At 38.2% G+C, this 19,867-nt stretch overlaps 1 protein-coding gene across 1 annotated transcript in view; it reads left to right on the forward strand.

Moving 5' to 3' along the window:
* KCND2 (potassium voltage-gated channel subfamily D member 2) overlaps positions 1-14,781 on the forward strand; it is a 337,678-nt gene extending 322,897 nt beyond the window's left edge. Inside the window, exons 3-6 of the mRNA XM_032220642.1 lie at positions 8,555-8,650; positions 10,917-11,012; positions 12,484-12,731; positions 14,604-14,781. Coding sequence (XP_032076533.1) covers positions 8,555-8,650; positions 10,917-11,012; positions 12,484-12,731; positions 14,604-14,781 — 618 coding nt within the window. The remainder of the gene's footprint in view (positions 1-8,554; positions 8,651-10,916; positions 11,013-12,483; positions 12,732-14,603) is intronic.
* The last annotated feature ends 5,086 nt before the right edge of the window (positions 14,782-19,867 follow it).

Below are 19,867 nucleotides of genomic sequence, written 5' to 3' on the forward strand. Positions count from 1 at the left end.
ATGAGTGTGAACTGTTATCTACCTAGCACCTCAGCATTCTCAAAACATCTTGTTGGCATCACATTGGCTGCTGATGAACTGGCCAGTGGGATTGGGAAACTGAAAGAATTGTTTTTGCTTTGCATGGAAACTTCAGATTCTGCCTGATTTTACAGCATCCAGTTTCTCTCAGTAAAAGTTCTTTTTTTTAATTTTTAATAAATTTTATTTTGTTTGTACAAACTTCACCTCTTTGCAACACATTACATTTTTCACCTATCCATTGTGTCTGTTTTATCTATACCAATAAATCTTTTTTAACTATGACTTCATATATTTGTGCATTTACATTATTTCATTCATTTTTTCATTCTATATATAATATTCTATATGTTCTACGTATAGCAGTTTTTACTACGTTTATGTCATTTTGTAAAGTATATAATATATTAAATCTTTTTTAACTATGACTTCATATATTTGTGCATTTACATTATTTCATACATTTTTTCATTCTATATGTAATATTGTATATATTCTATGTATAACAGTTTTACTACATTTACGTCATTTTGTGTAATATTTATTTGCTATAGTCTATCTCATATTTAAGTCTTTTAATCCTTTTCCGGTTTTGTAGTTGTCTATTGTTTTGTTGATCTTTCTTCCTTTCTTTTTTGCTTTCCTGCTTTTCTCCTCCTTTCCTCTAGCCAATTATACAATAAATCCCATATGTAGTAGTATTCAGATGCATCTTTCTCTTGTAGTTCTTTCGTGAGCCTATCCATCTCTGCACATTCCAATATTTTTTTAATTACATTTTCTTCTGTTGGTATATAATTATTTTTCCAGTTTTGTGCGAATATAATTCTCTCTGCTATAACAATGTGTAAAATTAAGTATTTAATATTTTTTTCATAATTTCCTTTTATAATCCCTAACAAAAATAATTCGGGTTTTAGTGTAATTTGATGTGTAGTAATCTCCTCTAGGCAATCTTTTATTTTTTTTCCAATACTTTTTTGCAGCTGTGCACTTCCACCACATATGGTAGTATGTTCCATGTTGTTTGTTGCATTTCCAGCAGATAGGTGAACACTCTGGGAACATTTTTGCAATTCTCGCTGGTGGAAGGTGCCCTCTGTAGAACATCTTGTACACGTTCTCTTTATAAGCCATTGCCATCATTAATTTGTAGTTTATTTCCCAATTTTTTTCCCATTCTGCCAATTCTATACTATACCCAAAATTTATCACCCAGGTTATCATCGTTTCTTTCACAGTTTCTTCTTCCATTTTAAATTTTAATTAGTGATATACTTTTAATCAATTTTTCTTCGATTCCCTGTAAAATTTTATCCAGCTCTTGCGGCTCCTTATAGAATCCGTCTCTTTCCCTGTCTTTTTTATACCTTGCCTGTATTTTTAAATAGGGCCATCAGCCAATATCTATTCCCTCGTCTTTCAATTCTTGCCTTGTTTTTAGCCTTTCTTGGTTGTCTAATATGTCTTTATATCTTATTATCTTGTTTATGTCCAATATGTTCGTGTTCAGTAAAAGTTCTTTTAATTCAACTCAATGGACCCAAGAGTTTTGCTTTCCTGAAGGGACTGACTCGGGTAGGTCTGACAAAAAGTGAACTTAAAATGGTGACCAGCACCATGACAAAAGCATCCAAAATGGACCCCACTCAGTTGACTCCAAATGCATAGGAAAAAAGTCAGGTCTTAACAGATTCCCTAAAGCAGGGGTGTCAAACTCACAGCCCACAGGCCAGCAGATACGACACATGTTGGCCACACCCACCCCTGGTTTAGTGAAGGGGAAAAAGTCATGATACGTCACATGACAACAACGTGACAACGCAAGTTTAATCCCCCTGCCCTAAAGGCAAGAGTTGGGGTTTGTCATATATCTGGGAGGGGGAAGTCAGTGGGAAGTTCATTCCAGAGAAGGCACACTTCCTTGTCAGACCCATAATCTGACAAGATATAAAAGAGAATCTGAAGTGAGCTCTCCCTATGAGAGCAAGGCAGGTAGGTGTCCTTCAGAAAAGACAGATCCACAAGTAATTTGATCCTATGTGAAACAGGACTTTAAAGCTGACCTTGAATTATACCAAAATGTATTGGTACAGCTTGCAGAGTAGAGGTATTACATGAACATAGTAATTTGCTACCACAATACCTGTGGTAGCGTTCTGGAACAACTGAAGCCTCTGGATAGTCTTCAAGGGCATGTCGATGGAGAGCATGTTTGGAGTACTCCCAGTTGGGAGTATAGTATGTGAAAGATCCATGGAGAAATTGTATCTTTCACACCATCAACAAAAGCCAATTTTATCAATCAGATTTTACCTTGTCTCTGTAAGTTATTTTTTTCTAGCAGATGCCTCTCCCTAAACCCTTTGAGTATAACTTAAAACTCAGTGCAGATGTATCACTTGACTAATTATAGCAATTGGCAGTTACTCTGTATTGCCAATCAGCAGCAGCATGAACAGCAAGTAAATTCAAGAGAAAAGTATTTTTCTCTAAGTAAAGCATTGGTTTACTTGAGACTAGATAGTTGTATTTTGGATTTCAGGCTGAAAACTTTTCCACCTCTTTCAGGAGTTGCTGGAAATTAAGCTTAAAACTTTGACTACAGAATATGACCGAAGCCACAATTGTTTCCAGTAATTAGTATTTAGTCCAATTAAGTGATAGTTTAGGATGTGCTCATTAAGCTAATTCTCAAGGTTCAGTAGCCAGTTGTCTGATATTTAGTTTAGAAGGATTTAGGGATATTTCCCACTCCTTCTTGACTAAAATTATATTCTGTGGATCCACTGAATTAAAGAACTAAGATGGTGTGATTTATTTGATTCTATGGCACCCTTAGCAAAAATACTTTGCCCATGGGAACCAAGTAAGTCATAGAAAGGTATTCATTAAAAAGAATCTGAAAAAAAAATTCAATTAGAACTCCTCATTTTACATCTTAAACTATCCTAAATCGAATTCTTGGGAATGTACCTCTATATTTGACTTCAGGTATCAAAAGTGTCTGGCTTGAAGTGGAGTCCAAATTTAGAACAGCTGCCATCCTGTGTAGGGATTTTGCTACAAAAATGACTAGCAGAAGTTATTCAACTTTTCACATTTTAGGAGAGTAGGACATGCTGTTCTATTGCTTGCCCTTGTTTTGATCCTAAGAAAATGACCCTTTCTAATGGAGCTTGTGATCTTCAATGTTGAATCCTGCTGTTCAATTTACAGATCTTAGAAGCGGAAGCATTTTTTTTTACTTCAAACTTTGTGCTGTCTTCTTTGTTCACCTTCTTATTATTTTCCTTGCCTTCTAAATTACTCTTGATCACATGCTGTGCCAAACCAAGGAAGGGGACAAACATCCAACCTAAAAATTGCATTCCCAACCCATCAGAAAAACCAACGCTTTACTGTTTAGGAAGAGTGTAATGGTGCATACAGCTGGTGTCAGAATAAACAGTCCAGTTGTTTCTTCTGCCTTTTTGTTATTTTTTCACCCCTGAAATTGTAAACTGCTTGAAAGTTTGTAGCTTTGGTAACATGTCTGGCAAAGCATCTGAAATGAAGATTCAAAACATTTCCCAGCATTCATTGCTTTGCGAATTCTCATTCAAAAATAATTTTACTTGTATTTTCATCTATAACTTCCACCAGGTCAGGGAATTGATACAGTGATATAAGAAGGCACATAGAATTATTGCATCTCACTAAGATTTATTTTGGAGTATCATGCAACACAGTCCTTAGTATAATGGGGACCCAGGAGTGCCAGATCCTAAAATATATCTCACTTAAGGGGTCTCACTAAAGATACCTTCAGAATTCAGGGGTCAAGTAGCAACAAACTCAGACTGATGCTTAGATCTGGTGATGCAATTCCATTAATAGCAATTGCAATAGTGCTTAGACTTATATACCACTTCATAGTGCTTTTACAGCCTTCTCTAAGCAATTTACAGAGTCAGCATATTGCCCCCAACAATCTGGGTCTTCATTTTATCCATCTTGGAAGGATGGAAGGTTGAGTCAACCTTGAGCCCAGTGAGATTCGAACTGCCAAACTGCTGGCAGCCGGGAGTCAGTAGAAGTATCCTGCAGTATTGCATTCTAATCACTGCACCATTGCGGCTCTTAGATTAAAACTAGCCATCATGAACCAGTAGCCTCAAGGTTCTTGCTTTTATATTCCCATTGATTTACCTTGGTATCTCCTTAGATCTTGGCTCCAAACATCATTCAGTCTCTGACTCTCTCAAGAATGGTCCTTGGTTATTATCTCTCTGTGTTTTAAAAAAAATCAGTTTGAGAAGGGATTTGCAGTCTAGAATTTGGAAGAAATGAAAAATGAAATCTTCATTTATCGAAGTCCAAAGTTGAGTTTGCCTTTTGCAATTTAACTTTTCAAAGTGAAATTGCAAAAACACGTAGACCAAGATCGTTTTCTGTAGATTCTTAATAATTACCAGATTTAAGGGATTAAGAATATGGGATTAAGAATTAAACAAAAAAAACAAGAATATTAGGAAACTTTTTCAGGCTCAATTTATAATGACATAGTAATTATTAGAGTCTTTGACTTTGTTACCTTCCATCAGTGAAAAAATGTAGTGTCTTTCCTGCTCCCATGGCCAAGTTAATCTCAGAAGAAAGTTGAGACTATCTCTCCCCTCTTCTTTCTCACTCTCTCTTGGTGCAGCAGAATAATAAGAGGAAGATCAGTTTTGCATTCTTTTCCATGATTAACTTCATAGTGTCAAGTACTTTAAGTCCAAAGGATCAGGTGATAGCTAAGGTCTCTGACCGATGATCTCTGGAGAGCCAGGGACAGAGGTCATGCCTCCGTCCTAGTGCTTCTTGACCTCTCAGCGGCCTTCGATACCATCGACCATGGTATCCTTCTGCGGCGATTACGGGAGGTGGGGGTGGGAGGCACCGTTCTTCGGTGGTTCTCCTCCTACGTCTCGACAGGTCGCAGTCGGTGTTGGTTGGGGGGCAGAGGTCGACCCCTAGGCCCCTGCCACAGGGTTCGGTCCTGTCCCCCCTCCTGTTTAACATCTACATGAAGCCGTTGGGTGAGATCATTCGGCGGCACGGGATAAAATATCACCAGTATGCGGACGATACTCAGTTGTATCTGTCCGCCCCATGCCAACCCAGTGAAGCGGTTGACGTGATGTGTCAGTGCCTGGAGGCTGTTAGGGTCGGGATGGAGGTAAACAAGCTTGCACTCAATCCTGACAAGACCGAGTGGCTTGTGTGTTTCCCTCCCAATAATTGGCTAGGTATTCCATCTCTCAGGCTGGGGGGTGAAATTCTATGCCCCTCAGACAGGGTTCGCAATTTGGGAGTCCTCCTGGATCCACAGCTGACTTTAGAACATCATCTGTCGGCTGTGACCAGGGGGGCATTTGCCCAGGTTCGCCTTGTGCACCAATTGCGTCCCTACCTGAACCGGGAGGCACTTGCAACAGTCACTCATGCCCTTGTGACCTCAAGACTGGACTACTGCAATGTGCTCTACATGGGGCAGCCCTTGAAGAGCATTCGGAGACTTCAGCTTGTTCAGAATGCAGCCATGCGAGCGATTGTGGGTGCACCTCGGTACACCCACGTTACACCTATCCTCCGCGAGCTGCACTGGCTGCCTATTGGTCTCCAGATACACTTCAAGGTGCTAGTCGTCACTTATAAAGCCCTTCATGGTATTGGACCTGGGTACTTGAGAGACCGCCTGCTGCCAATTACCTCCCAAAGACCCACAGATTAGGCCTCCTCCGGATTCCATCTACAGGCCAATGTCGATTGGCGACCAACCGGAGGAGGACCTTCTCTGTGGCTGCTCTGGCCCTCTGGAACGAACTCCCCACGGAGATTCGGACCCTCACCTCCCTTCAGGCTTTCCGTAAAGCCGTTAAAACCTGGCTGTTCTGGCAGGCCTGGGGTTGACGAGTTCCCTTCCCCGCTCGAATTGGGTGACTGTTGATTGTTTTTAAACTTTTCTCTGTATTTGTTTGTTGTGTTACCTTGTGTGTACTACCCCCCCTGGGTTTGTTAGCCACCCTGAGTCCCTCCGGGAATAGGGCGGCATATAAATGCAATAAACCTTTAACCTTTAAGGAAAGGGGGAAGGATTCTGTCCACTGAAATAGAGAGAATTGACGTATTAAAGTCTTATAGGATTTGAGAATAGGATAAGGAGTTTTGTTTTATTGGTGTAAATTTTGTTTTCCTAAATAGAATTGTAATATAAATCTGTGAAATCTTTACAAAACTCTAAGCCAGCGATGATGAAACTATGACATGCATGTCAAAAGTATTGTACCATAATATTTCAGATGATACACATGTGTTTACCAACATATAACAATAACTATAAATGAAAGCATATTCTCACACAATCTTCAGAAGCTGTGGATGCCATATGAGAATGAGGTGTGCTCTTGTGCGGCCTCCAGACCTTCTGGAAGTTGGGTGAGATGGCTATGCCCTTGCATAGAACTTGTGAAAAACATGTGAGAACAGGTTCCACATACTTGAAGCTGCAGAAGAGCATTTTTCAAAACTGCTTCAAGAATGAAGGCTTCATCCAATCCAGAGCAGCCATGAGTAGGCTGCAGTGGTCTGTCAATAGAAGAGAGAACACCATCTGCAAAGTCAAGTTGGAAATTTTCCTAGTTATTGACAGGCTGAACACAGGAGCTCCACCTTCACTACTCTAGGTTGCCAACATATTTAATACTTCAGACAATGTAATTGCTGTAGAAAAATTCAGAATGCAGCATCAATGAACAAGCCAAAAAGGAACATGTGTGTATAGAATTATTATAAGTTTAAATCCAGGAAGAGACCCAGAGAATGTATATCACTGTTTTCTGTACCACTTTATATTTGTAACATAGCTGAAGTTAATTAAGCATCTTCGGAATCATCCAGTACACTCTGTAAGGAAACTTTCATTGTATCTTAGGAACAAAAGAGTATATTACTTAAAACTTTATCCTGATGATGTATTAAAATAGAGTGTTCCTTATCAAGCAAAGGAGGTAATCCAAGAGGGTCCCTTTTGTTTGAAAATATGCCCTGCCTTTGCCAATCTTATGACTGCTTTTAAATGATTTTATTATAATTATAGTGTACCGTGAAATGTAATTTACAAATGTCCCTCATCTTTCTAACTGCAAGAGAGAAAGTCCAAACTGGACATACAGTAGATTAAGTAGAGTTGTACCATTATTTGCTCTAGAACAGTGATGGTGAACCTTTTCAGCACCGAGTGCCAAAAAGGGAGCATGCACGCTCATCGGGGCCACAACCTAGAAGAGGAGATGCCCAGGGGGCGTGCACGTGTCAGAAAATGAACCTCTCATTTCTGGCACGCATGCACACGTGATGATCATCTGGCTGTCACGCATGCTCACTCTGCAAAACGGAATACCAGCTCTTCCAGTTTCTGGCACTGCCGCACGCACAAAGCCCAGCTCATCATCACATGCACATGCATGCCAGAGACCCAGAAGAGGAATAGGTGACACCGCGCATGCCGGGCGAGATGGTGCCACGTGCCACTTCAGGCACGCATGCCATAGGTTCACCATCACGGCTCTAGAAGGATTTTTTTCCCCATATGTTTCAGCACCTAAGACAAAATCCAAACCCACTTATTCAGTTGTGGCATTAGAGTCTTTTGTTTTTTAAGAAAGAAAATGAAGCAAAAAGAGAGAACTTGGGAGTTTAATTTAGCATGACTTCCTTAGATTGCCGTTTCTCAGTCCACCGGCTTTTTACTTCTTCATGGTGTTCTCTGGCCTAATGAGGAGAGAGCATATTTTCCATGTATTAATTATAACTGTTGTTTCTGCTTCAAGATGGAAATTACTAGGCTCCCTTGATAGTGGCAAATCAAAGGAGACAATTTGAGAAGTCTTTGTTCAAATTCTTTAGTACCCTGGAGTGCATCCAAAAAAGTAACTTAAACTCCACTCTATGCTACGTACTGCTTTCAGAAATTTCTCCTCCCAGCAGATAAACAGAGAACCGTCGGTTTGGTTCTCACCGGGTTGTACAAATCAGATTTTTCTGAATCACCCCACATGACACTTCTCTGCGGTTGAACAGTTCTAAAGTCCTTCTCATCTTGTGCACTTTTCTGAAGGAGTTTTTTTTTTAATGGCAGCCTCAGGAAGGGTGCAGGTAAAATGATAGGACAGCAGGGTTCCTCATCTCCAGGTATCAACAGTGACACAATGACCTTGACTGTAGAAACAATCTCTCTAATGTATAAAGGTGTAAATGGACTCAAAGCCCATGCATTGTTCTTGTGGGCTGTTGCCTGCTGAGAAATGAATGCTTCTTGATCATTTGCATTGGAAATGTGAAACGCCGCACCTGGAGAGCCAGTTGAAAGAGGCCCTTTGGTGATTAGAGAGCTGGGGTATTCAGGAGAAATCTTTTCAATTAGCTGTATTACCTTTCTTTGAAAACAATACCTATAAAAGCAAGTGACACTTCTTTCTATTTCCTCCTCCTTCCCCCACCGCCCCAGAAAGCCCGGCTTGCAAGGATCCGTGCAGCAAAGAGTGGGAGTGCAAATGCTTACATGCAGAGCAAGAGAAACGGCTTCCTCCATAAGCAGCTGCAGGTAACGAGCGATCTGTGTTCTATATCCAGAAACATCCTTTATTTAATAATAGCCCAGCAATCCTTTCTCTGTTTCATATCGGAAAATGTCAGGCTGCCTTCCAATATACCATGACAGTCACCCTCAGGCAGAAGAAGGAGTAATTGCTCAAAACTAGCAAGAGCTTTGCAAGTCCAGTTCAGGCAAGATGTCCCAGTTGAGTTTCTGGGACCTGTAAAGTCAAATTAATACATGATGGAGAATTTGAGTTTGTCATGTGGTTCCCAGAAGTCTAAAATTGTCCTCTGAGGGCTGTTTACCTTGCCACACATATATGTCTGTACAAAGATACATGCATGCACACCCACTAAATTCACATATTGTTCTGGCCACCACCATAAGTCACTTTTGGTTTTAATTTCAAAGACACTTCAAATTTTGACTAAGTAGCTTCGAAGCTTTCTAATACTGGAGGAATGTTTAGCTCAAACTCTCTTTTCTTCTTGATCCCTTAATGCCATGATGGCTAACCAAAGGCCATTTTCATCCTCCCAGGTTTCAAAAAAACATCCAGAACCTGGGGAGAGATCATGCATGCATGCGCAGGGTGGGTCACACATTCATGCGCACGTGGGCAGGAAGGATTTAATTGGTGTTGGCACATGCGCATGTGCAATAGCACACCGTAAGAAAAAGGTCTGCCATCCCTGCCTTAATGGATCGCCTCTGGCTTTTATTTCCTACTCCGTAAATGGCAGGAGGGTTTTGTCGAGTACATCCATGGAGCAGGAAATAATAGAGAGCACAGATAATCCTTGACTTACAATCATTCATTTAGCAACTGTTAAAAGTGAAAACAGGGTTGAAAAATGTGATTTATGGCTAGTCTTTGTCCTTCTGACCATCACAGCATCCATTTGGTCACATGTTCAAAATTTGTGCTCTTGGCAACTGGCAGATTTTTGCAACATCCTGGGGGCATGTGATTGCCAATTGTGATCTGTTCAGCTAGTTTCTGACAAGCAAAGTCAATCGGGGAAGCTGGGTTCACTTAACAACTTCATGATTTACTTAACATCTTTAGTGATTCACTTAACAACTGTGACAAAAAGTTATAAAATTGCTTGTGACTCACTTAACAATTGCCTTGCTTGGAAACAGAAATTCTGGTCTCAATAGTGTTTGTAAATTGAGGACTTCCCATAGTAAGCAGAGTATGGTAGAAATCCAAATGTTAGTTAAACCACTTTCTTAGGCTGCCTAAGAAATATTAGAGTTGTAGCAGGAGTAGTAGCAGCAGCAGCAATAAAACACCAGTCCTTTAGTAGCACAATTCTTAGAATGATTTCCTTTACTAAGTGTGGTTCAATTGTTCCCTCACCTTCAGGAACTCATTTATTTAACAAGACTTTATTGCTTGTTGCTGCTAAACTGATTTTTGTACACTTTCTAAGATGGTATGTGGCAGATAGTAGCAATATTGATATGGGTTTTGTGTTGAATGGCAGACATATCTTTTTCTCCTATAATGCAGCATAGAAAACTTTTAAAGCATGAAGTTCAAATGACAAACAATCACTCCTATTGACAAGAACATTCAAATGGAAGGACAGCCTAGAAGAGGGGGACAAAGGAAAAGAAAAAAAGACTTGATTACTTCACACATTTAAACTGTGGCGGGATATTTTCAATAGAAAATTAGAATTAACATTTTATTGTTATTGTTATTCATTGAAATTCGATGAACTTCCCCAGGATTATTCTAGAGGGTTCTATTCAGTATAGCACTGATGCTAATCATATCCAACTTTTCACTGAATGGCTGCTTTTTTCCTGGATTGCTCACATCAGTGCTTTCATCCTGCATTTGTTGGCCCCATTGATATAAACTGACAAATGCAATAATGTTGTTGTTTTTTGCCTCAGGGGGTTCGTTTCCAAAACTGTTGAACCTCAACTCTCTTAATTCCCAGAGAGCATGGGAGGTTGATTCCCACAATCTAAAGGACATCAGATTGGGGAAAGTTCACTTGACTAAAAATCACTAAGGCTTGATTTTGAGATGGCCAATGTCATATTGAAACATTCAGTGAACAAGTGACTTGCTTGTCTTGACTTTTATATCAAGTTAGATAAGAGTAAACTGATTCAGATTTTTTTAAAAAGAAAGTTTATGCTATTTAATATTAGATGATTATATATATTCTTGACTTTTTAAAGTCAAGAATTTCATTTAAAGCCCATTCCTTCACAAATGAGAATAATGTATCATTCAATATATCAACAGCTATATGGTGAAGAACAAGAGGCCTTTGTTAACAAATCTGGTTCTTCCTTTGAAATCCAGCACCACCATCTGCTTCACTGTCTGGAAAAAACCACGGTAAGATGATAAACTGACAGCCTCCTTGTGATCTGTAAAAACAAACAAAAATTATGTTGGTTGATCTTATTGCTCTAAGAACTGCTCCATGCTTTGGTAATGCTATGCTGATTTGCCATTTAAACAAGCCAAGATGAAACTATAGTGATCCACACTTTTTGTCACTGAGCTTCACCAACAGTCATTGTTTAGCAGTCCAAAGTATATGTTGCATCTTGCTCCTTTTCATATTCCTTGCTTCTGGAAGAAATGCCAAAAGAAGGGGAACAGATCCAAGAACCATTCAGTGTAGGCATTGTTGCAGTTGTGTTGATTATTGGGAATGTCAGACCAGGAGTGGGAATCCTGAACTAATAGCTCAGGTCCTCTCTGCCAGTTCTGATGACAAATTGTTGGGTTAGATCAGTGGTTCCCAAACTTGGCAACTGCTGGCTGGAGAATTCTGGGAGTTGAAGTCCACAAGTCTTAAAGTTGCCAAGTTTGGGAACCACTGGGTTAGATTCAACATGTGGTTGAAGGACATCTAAAAGAAGGACTTGGAAAAAAATTCCTTCAATTGAAAGGAGGTAAACTTTGAAATTAATTATACGGTTCTAATATTTGTACGTCTGCTTTTTAATTTTTATCTATAGAAGAATAAAACACTAGATCCTATCTATATTGGGCCTTAGTTTAGTTTTTATTTTAAATGTTATGCTCTTTGCTCTTTGAAATTAGGTCAAGTAGTTATCTCTGTTGAGATATCACCTGCTCTTTTGTAGAATTGTGGGTTGGTAGTGACCAGACCTTCATATATCTTCATGGGGCTAAATTTCATCATTCTATAACTTCAAAAATTATCTCTGATCCTTTTGATTATTTTTGTTTTATTAGAGAAAGACACAGGAGAAAGTATTGTTTTTTTTTCATCTTCCAATTTCTCCCCTTCGTCTTTGAGATCAAGCATGATTAGCACAGATATATTATTTTATTGTTTTAATTATCTACAATATCTCAGGCAAGCTGTCATCAGGATCCAAAATATGCAGCATGGAGTGAACTAGAGGACCTAAATTGGTGTTATTGTAGGTAATATATTGGTATTGGTAATTTTTAATAGCAATCCCTATAGATCTCAGGCAATCTCTGAGACTCAGCTCATTTTAAAAGTAATTGCTTTTGTTGCTCTTAAGTGTTAAGTTTAAGAAATTTAAACCCCAGGATTTGCTTAAATTCAGTTAATAGTTATGAGGGGGTGGTTATACTTTGGAACAAAATTCCATTCATTAACCTGAAATGCCATGCACCTTTACTCAGTAGTATTTGGGCTCTGACTTCCTGTTAAGAATGGCCTTGCAAGGACTAAATAAAAAACAAAAAAACATAGCCTATAACTAGAGTTAAAAATCGCTGCCAATGAAATATGAGTATCTTGCATAAGTTACTAACATGTCATTCATGCTGTCTTTTTCTATCTATGTCTACGGCCCAGAACCATGACTTTGTGGATGAGCAAACCTATGAAGAAAACTGTATGGACGTTTCTACAGTCAATCGGCAATCTAGCCATAGTCCTTCTCTTTCTTCTCAACAAGGAATGACAAGCTCTTGCTGTTCCCGACGGCATAAAAAGACCTTCCGCATCCCAAACACCAATATAATCAGTAGCCGTCCAAGTAGTGTCCAAGAACTCAGCACTATTCAGATCAGATGCATGGAAAGAACACCTCTGTCCAACAGGTACTGCGGTTGTAAAAGTGCTCCGAGATAGTATAATTGATCAAATGTTCAAATTTGCCAGGGCAAAAAATTAGCAAGATGTATAGATGATTGTTTGTACTTGCTGTGTTTCAAATAATAATCTATACTACAAGGAAAAGCATCATCCCTTGTCATGACCAGGTCCCTCCAAATAAAGGTAAAGCATAATTTTAAGAAATTAAAAAATGGCTGAAAATATATTTAATATAGGAATTTGGTGGGTACCTTTTAAATTGCTGGTGCTAAAGCTATGTCTAAAGCAAGGGTGTGAAAGTTAAGGCCCATGGGCCGGATCGGCCCATGGGGTGCTTAGATCTGGCCCATGAAACAGCGAAGGACTGGCCTGCGGTACCTCTGCCAGCGAAAACAGGCTACCAATCTCTGTTTTTGGCTGGGAGGGCCTCCTGCAACCCTTTGCCAGGGAAAACAGAGCTTGGGAGGGCTGCGTGCCATCCCGAGCTTTGTTTTCCCTGGCAGAGGGTTGCAGGAGGCCGTCCCAGTTGAAAACAGAGATTGGGAGCGCATTTTCGCTGGCAGAGCACTCGGCCCATCACAGGCACCTGATATGAGTGACATCAAGCTGGCCACCGCCAGCCTGGCCACACACACCCAGAGGTCAAACACAACCCTGATGCGGCCCTCAATGAAATTGAGTTTTACACCTCTGGTCTAAAGCATTCTAGAAAAAACCTTTTCATACTTAAATTGTAGAATAGAAGTGAATGAATTTCTTTAGTATCAATATTCATTACATGATTCTTTTGTGTAAAATGTTGAGCCTTTCTGGCAGTACTTTTTCATTATAGCTTCCAATTTATATCTTATTATAAATGGAATTTGATGATTTCATTATGGCAAATCTCCCTGAATTTCACAAGGTTAACATGATTTTCTAAAAGACAGAAATGTATTGTGTTCCTTAGGTGACAATCACCCAGGACAGAGGAAACACTGCACTGAGAAACCATTTATTTGGGAAAATGTTGCTTGAATGTAATGAAAATGAGAATAATTTCTACCTCCAAACACTAGTTTAGTTTGATGATAGACGGGGAATTAAATTCCTATGACCCAACTAGTGGAAGTTAGTTTATAAATAATTATTTAAATATGCATCTCAATGTATTGATAGTCAGACTTCCTCTTACAACTGATAGTTCAACATATTAACCTGCCCAACTTTCATTTTATTTGAGTGTATGCCCACCTGAGTTTCAGTCTCTAAATATGATGTCTACATTTCTTCAATGTTGGTTTGTAAGCTGTTGTGTAATTGAAGCTAATGTATGAGATCCTTAATTTCATTATGGACCAATATTATACATGAGTTGATTTTTTTTTAAAAGCCATGAACCATTCCAAAACAATAGACTAAACTCATTTAGCACTTCCAAATCTATCCACTTGAGCTAGCTAAATGTAGAAGATGTAAGAAAAAGATATTCAGAAACAGTAAGCGTCTACATAGTTTGATCTAGCAGTTAAGGCACCAAACTAGAAACCAAGAGACTTTGAGTTCTAGTCCCACTTTAGACATGAAAAAAATAGTTGGATGCCCTTGGGACAACCACTTTCTCTCAGCCCAACTCAAGGATTGTGAGAAAAATAAGAGGATGAGGAAGTATTAGGCATGTTCACTGCCTTGAATTATTTTAAAAAATAATAAAGGCAGAATCTAAATAAACAAACGAAGAAATAATATGAAGTTTCCTACATATGCGACCTGACCAACATGCGTCTTGGATTATTTTCTGATATACTAGAATTGAATAAAAACCCTAAAGCAGATGGGACATGGAAAGATGGAAAACAAACATGATTTGTTTCTATTTATTTTTCTCTCTTCTCTAGTCGATCCAGTTTAAACGCCAAAATGGAAGAGTGTGTAAAACTAAACTGTGAGCAGCCTTATGTAACCACAGCAATAATCAGCATCCCAACACCACCTGTGACTACCCCGGAAGGAGATAATAGACACGATTCTCCACAGTATTCAGGAGGAAACATCGTCCGAGTATCTGCTTTATAAAACAGGTAGACTAAAGACCATTGAGTAGCTGTCAAGATTCAGAAGAAGGAGGGATATATCTCTGGGTTAAAAAGAACAGCCACAGATAATGGAAGGATTCCAGAGATACGAAGTATGCTAAGTTTTCAATATTGAACTGTCTGCAGTGAACAACCAAATTGAATTTCTATATGAACTGGACCTTTTCTGGAATAAACTCTTGTGTGACTCTTTTCATTTACTGTACGAGCACAATGAAATGTCTCCCATTAAAACTTCTTCTTACTATGGGAATGTAGAAAAGAATCTTTTTAATAAAATACCTATTAAAAAAAACAAAAACAAAGACACATACCACCATTCACAGAGTTTATTTTCCAGCCAAATGCAAAATTAAGGATGGACCCAGTTTTGATAACGTGTTCTCTTTTTTCCTATTGATAAACCATGAACTCATCAATCAACTGACTTCAAAAGAGAGAAATATGGCTCATCTAGTATGTATACCGATTGAAAGAAACAACTCCTATGCATGTGAAAATTCTTTGGAGCTGTGATCTGAATTTACTTCTGTTGTTTACTTCAGACTAGGCATGATAACATTTTACTGTAAAAAAGGGGCATTTCTGTGCACTTATAAAAACTGATTGTTAATGTTCCATGGTGTACAAATAATTTGCTGGAGAGGGGTGGGATGGGGAGAGAAAAATGTCATATTCAAAACACACATTAGTGAACTTGAGGTGTTCAGTTAGTTTAGTATTTATGATTGTTTTCCCTTGCTTCCTCGGTACTGTTACAACTGCAATAATTTAATATACATCTGTTGTATCAGGAATCAGTCTTTTATTTATATAACTGCACAAATCAGCTATAAAATAAAAACCCACGTTGATAATCAATACATTATGTAACATGAGAAAGTTTAATGTTTTAATTAAGGCCAACAATAATTCTGTCAAATTTTTTTTGTTTTTCCATTATCCTACAATTCTTCAAAGCCAATCTTTGCTTTTCATTATATCTTTTGTTCTCCTTTGAATACAAAGTTTTCCTATATGTTTTTTTTAAAAAAACCTTGATCTATAAGCACCATTCTATAGTGTATGTTTTCTGAACTAATTAAGTCTTCCTAATGTGATGTAACAAGATAGCTGACATCTGATATAAAGCTAACATAATGTAGCAGTAAAGTCCTCTAAAACTGCTATATAATGATGTTGGATAAACTAAACACTGGAAGTTGTGCAGATAAGATTTGTTGAAGATTACATAAATCTGTTTGTCAAATCTGTTCTGAAGCACTAGATCAGATAGCATAACAGGTGCATTCATACTGAAGTTTGAAAAAGTCAAGATGGCCACCATGACATCATCAAGGCCTGCCCCCTTTTTTGCATGAGGCACCATTGCAAGACTAGCCCCATCTTTACTTTTTTAAGTATTTCCCTTCGTGGATGTCTAATATTCTAAAATGGATAACAGTTGACATTAAAACTTTAGATCAGAACTACAAGAGTGTATTACCATAGGACCAGTACATATATTTTATCATGTAGTCTTTTGTTTCACTATCTAAAGGATTTTTAAAATGCTGCTTTTTCAAAAACCCAGTTTCAAAAACCCAACTTTCTTCAACTGTTTCATCAGTTATTGTTATGTTTAGGAATGTGATCATTTCCTATTATTTCACCTTATTAAACAAAGCAGTTGACAAAATATAACCAAATCTGGAAAGACTTTCTAAAGAAATTGATATATGGGCCAATATGAAATTGTATTTAACCTGAGAAATGTCTTTACCTGAGATATGGAAGAATGTCTGTAAATGTCTTCACTGGTGTAATACTAAAAATTATAGAGATAGTCCTCAACTTACAATGATTCATTTAATCACCATTCAAAGTTATGATGGTGCTAAAAAAGTAATTTACAACCAATTGTGGCATTTGCAACTGTCACAGTCCCCATGGTCATGTGATCAAAATTTGTGGACTTGGCAATCACCATTTATTTTTAATTTGTTTATTTTTTAAAAAAAACTCTCCCATATTTATTATTTTTTTATAAATAGTTCAAGATGGACAACATATCTGATACTCCTTCCTCCTCCTATTTTCCTCACAATGACCTGTGAGGTGATTGGACTGAGAGAGTGAGTGATTGGTCCAAAGTCACCCAGCTGTCATGAATTTACAATGATCAGGTGATTCACCATTCATGATCTTGCCAGCTGGCTTCTGATAATCAAAGCCAATGGGAGAAACCAGATTCACTTAAAAATCACAATTCACTTACAACCACATTGATTTACTTAGCAATTGTGACCAAAAAAGATCATAACATTGAGCACAATTTACTTACCATCTCGCTTAGCAATAGAAGTTCTGGTCCCAAATGTGGTTATAGGTTGAGGACAGTCCGTATATTGGATGTTGGTGGTCAGACCATTCTTCTCTGTTTCTAAACAGTCTAGTTTAAATTACCTGCAACACTTGTATTATTATGTGACCAGTGGTACAACCCAAAGCATCTCATTTCTCCAGTGCGCTGGAGCAGGCATTAGGGCAAGATATTCACCCCATAACTATGAATGGATTTGTCTTGACTTATTGCATTAGTTTAGGGGTGATTTTCCCCTGGGAAACCACAATGGATTTGTCTTGACTTATTGCATTAGTTTAGGGGTGATTTTCCCCTGGGAAACCACAGGGTAGGTAAGCAGGCAAAACTGCAATAGAATCTGTGGTGGCTTTCTCAGAGACCAATCCAAACAAGAACTAATTCAAATGGATGCAACATCATATAGCAATAGCAATTAACCTCTCTCCCTTTGAACAGTATACCTTTCAATTGGACTGTTTCAAAGGAAAAATAAACACAATATTTAATGCTATACTGCCATAGCAGTATAGAAACACCCATGCAATTATTTTTATTACATTGACACTTTTTACTGCCACATCTGGCTCTAAAGTTGGTTATGCCAACTCCATGCCAACTTTCTATTAAAATGTAGCCACAAGGTAGGTTCAAGGTGAAAAATATCATGTTTTATCCTCCCTTTCCGTCATCTGGTTATGATAAACCTTAATAAAGAATAACAATTATTAGAACCACTATTTTAATATTGATTTGCATTTGAGGTCCTTGCCCCACACTGATTCTATTGAATGTTCTGTTTTGCAGTGTAATTCCCTTAAATTATTTTTCCAAAACCCGGGGACTATTTTATTCTTCAATGGACGAATATTTTAAGTTACTGTTTAACTTTCTCTTCCACAGCAGTTTTTTCTCCATTTTGATAATCTTTGCTCCTGCTGAGTTCTGTCTTGACTTTTTGTATAAAGCATGCTAGACGATTTTGAAGGAGTCCTTCATTTCACCGTGCAAGGCGTGCAGATGTGCAGTGGGTGTTAATAAAAAGGAAAACAATAATTCAAAATGTACAATCTCTACTCACAGCTATATTTTGTATTACTAACTCACTCTTTGTACTTTATGCTGTAGGGGTTTTGGGTTTTAGTAATACCCAAATACTAAATACAATTTTCACCAGTTTCTTCTCTTGAAATATCACCGGATACATTAATTACATTTGTGGATGCTACTTTGCAGACAGAACCTGACAGTCACAAACAGCTCCTGGTGAGCTGTGTGCAGAAACAGATTTTATCACTAACCTGCTGAATTCAGTCCACAAATAGCAATGAAATGGGGTTCAAACTTCATGTCTCACAAAGGGTCCACCTATCGCCCTAGCTTGTGCATAAGGTATATTGATTTATGGCTACAACAGCCTTACTACTACCTCTTTCTTTTCCTATATTTTTTTCAGTCAAGGCCAACTCTGTTCTAAATTAGGAGCTTTATAAGCCAGTTCTGATATTCCAGGATTTAAAAATTTAGTCTTCGGTAATGCTCTGAGAGCATAAATGGGGAAGCTGGAACACCGGTACTTAGAGAACAGGATACAGTCTAGCATTATGTTTGTCTTGACTCCTCGGCTCTTCTGTTCGGTAAAATTTTGCATAATGCTAGCCACCCATCACACAGCTACTATTGTTTTCTCTGAAATGCAGAAGCTAAACATTGTTTTAGGTGATTTAAATGCTGTTTTTTTTTTTGTAGTGAATGACTTGCGACTGTGTAAAATGCATCTGTACTGTAAATTAAATGTAATTATTTCTGTGTGTCACACAAAAAAATTCAAGGTGTTTTCTTTTTCTACTGTTGGAGGTGAAAATTTGTCTTGTGTTTCACAAGAACAGTACAACAAGATGTGTTATGCTAAATAAATCAGAGGTACGAGTACTTAAATAAAACATCTGCATGCTTGAATGGGAAACTGATTTTGCAATAACCTCATTCAGAGAATTTTGTTCCTACTTATATGTCAAATAATCTTGAATGAATGGAGAAAACCCTTGAGTAAAATTTCTCTTCAAATTCAATGTTATTCTTCAATATACATATACATATACATACACACACACACACACATGGTGGTGTTGTTGTATTCGGGTCTTTTCCCATGTAAGATGGAGATTGTCTTGGCAACGTTTCAGCGAGGACTCACTTGCCATCTTCTGGCTGGGTTTTGGGCTTAAAGTGTGATCGGAGCTGCCGTCTTTCTATAAATCTTGGTGGGGGGTGTGGAGTGCTGGCTTTGTTTCAGTAAGTGAATGATTGGTTGTGTGGTTGTATCATGATTGGTAGATTGGTGCTGGCTGTGTGTCTATTGTTGGATTGTCTATTTTGAAGGAACCAGGTTAATCTCCAAAACAGGATACTTCAACAAGAGAATAATTATGGAAGCTATCAAAATAGAGAAACACCCCCACAACATGAATAAACGTGACGATACCTCCCACCTACCAGACATCTGGAAACCAGCCCCACCCACCATCCAGGCCGTTACAACACAAAACAACAACGGACACACAGCCAGCACCAATCTACCAATCATGATACAGCCACACAACCAAACAAAGCCAGCACTCCACACACACACACACACCAAGATTTATAGAAAGACGGCATATGTATGTATGTATGTATGTATGTATGTATGTATATATACATATATACGTATATACATATGTGT

This window comes from Thamnophis elegans, chromosome 7 (assembly GCF_009769535.1).
Source record: "Thamnophis elegans isolate rThaEle1 chromosome 7, rThaEle1.pri, whole genome shotgun sequence".
In the NCBI taxonomy this organism is placed as follows: domain Eukaryota; kingdom Metazoa; phylum Chordata; class Lepidosauria; order Squamata; family Colubridae; genus Thamnophis; species Thamnophis elegans.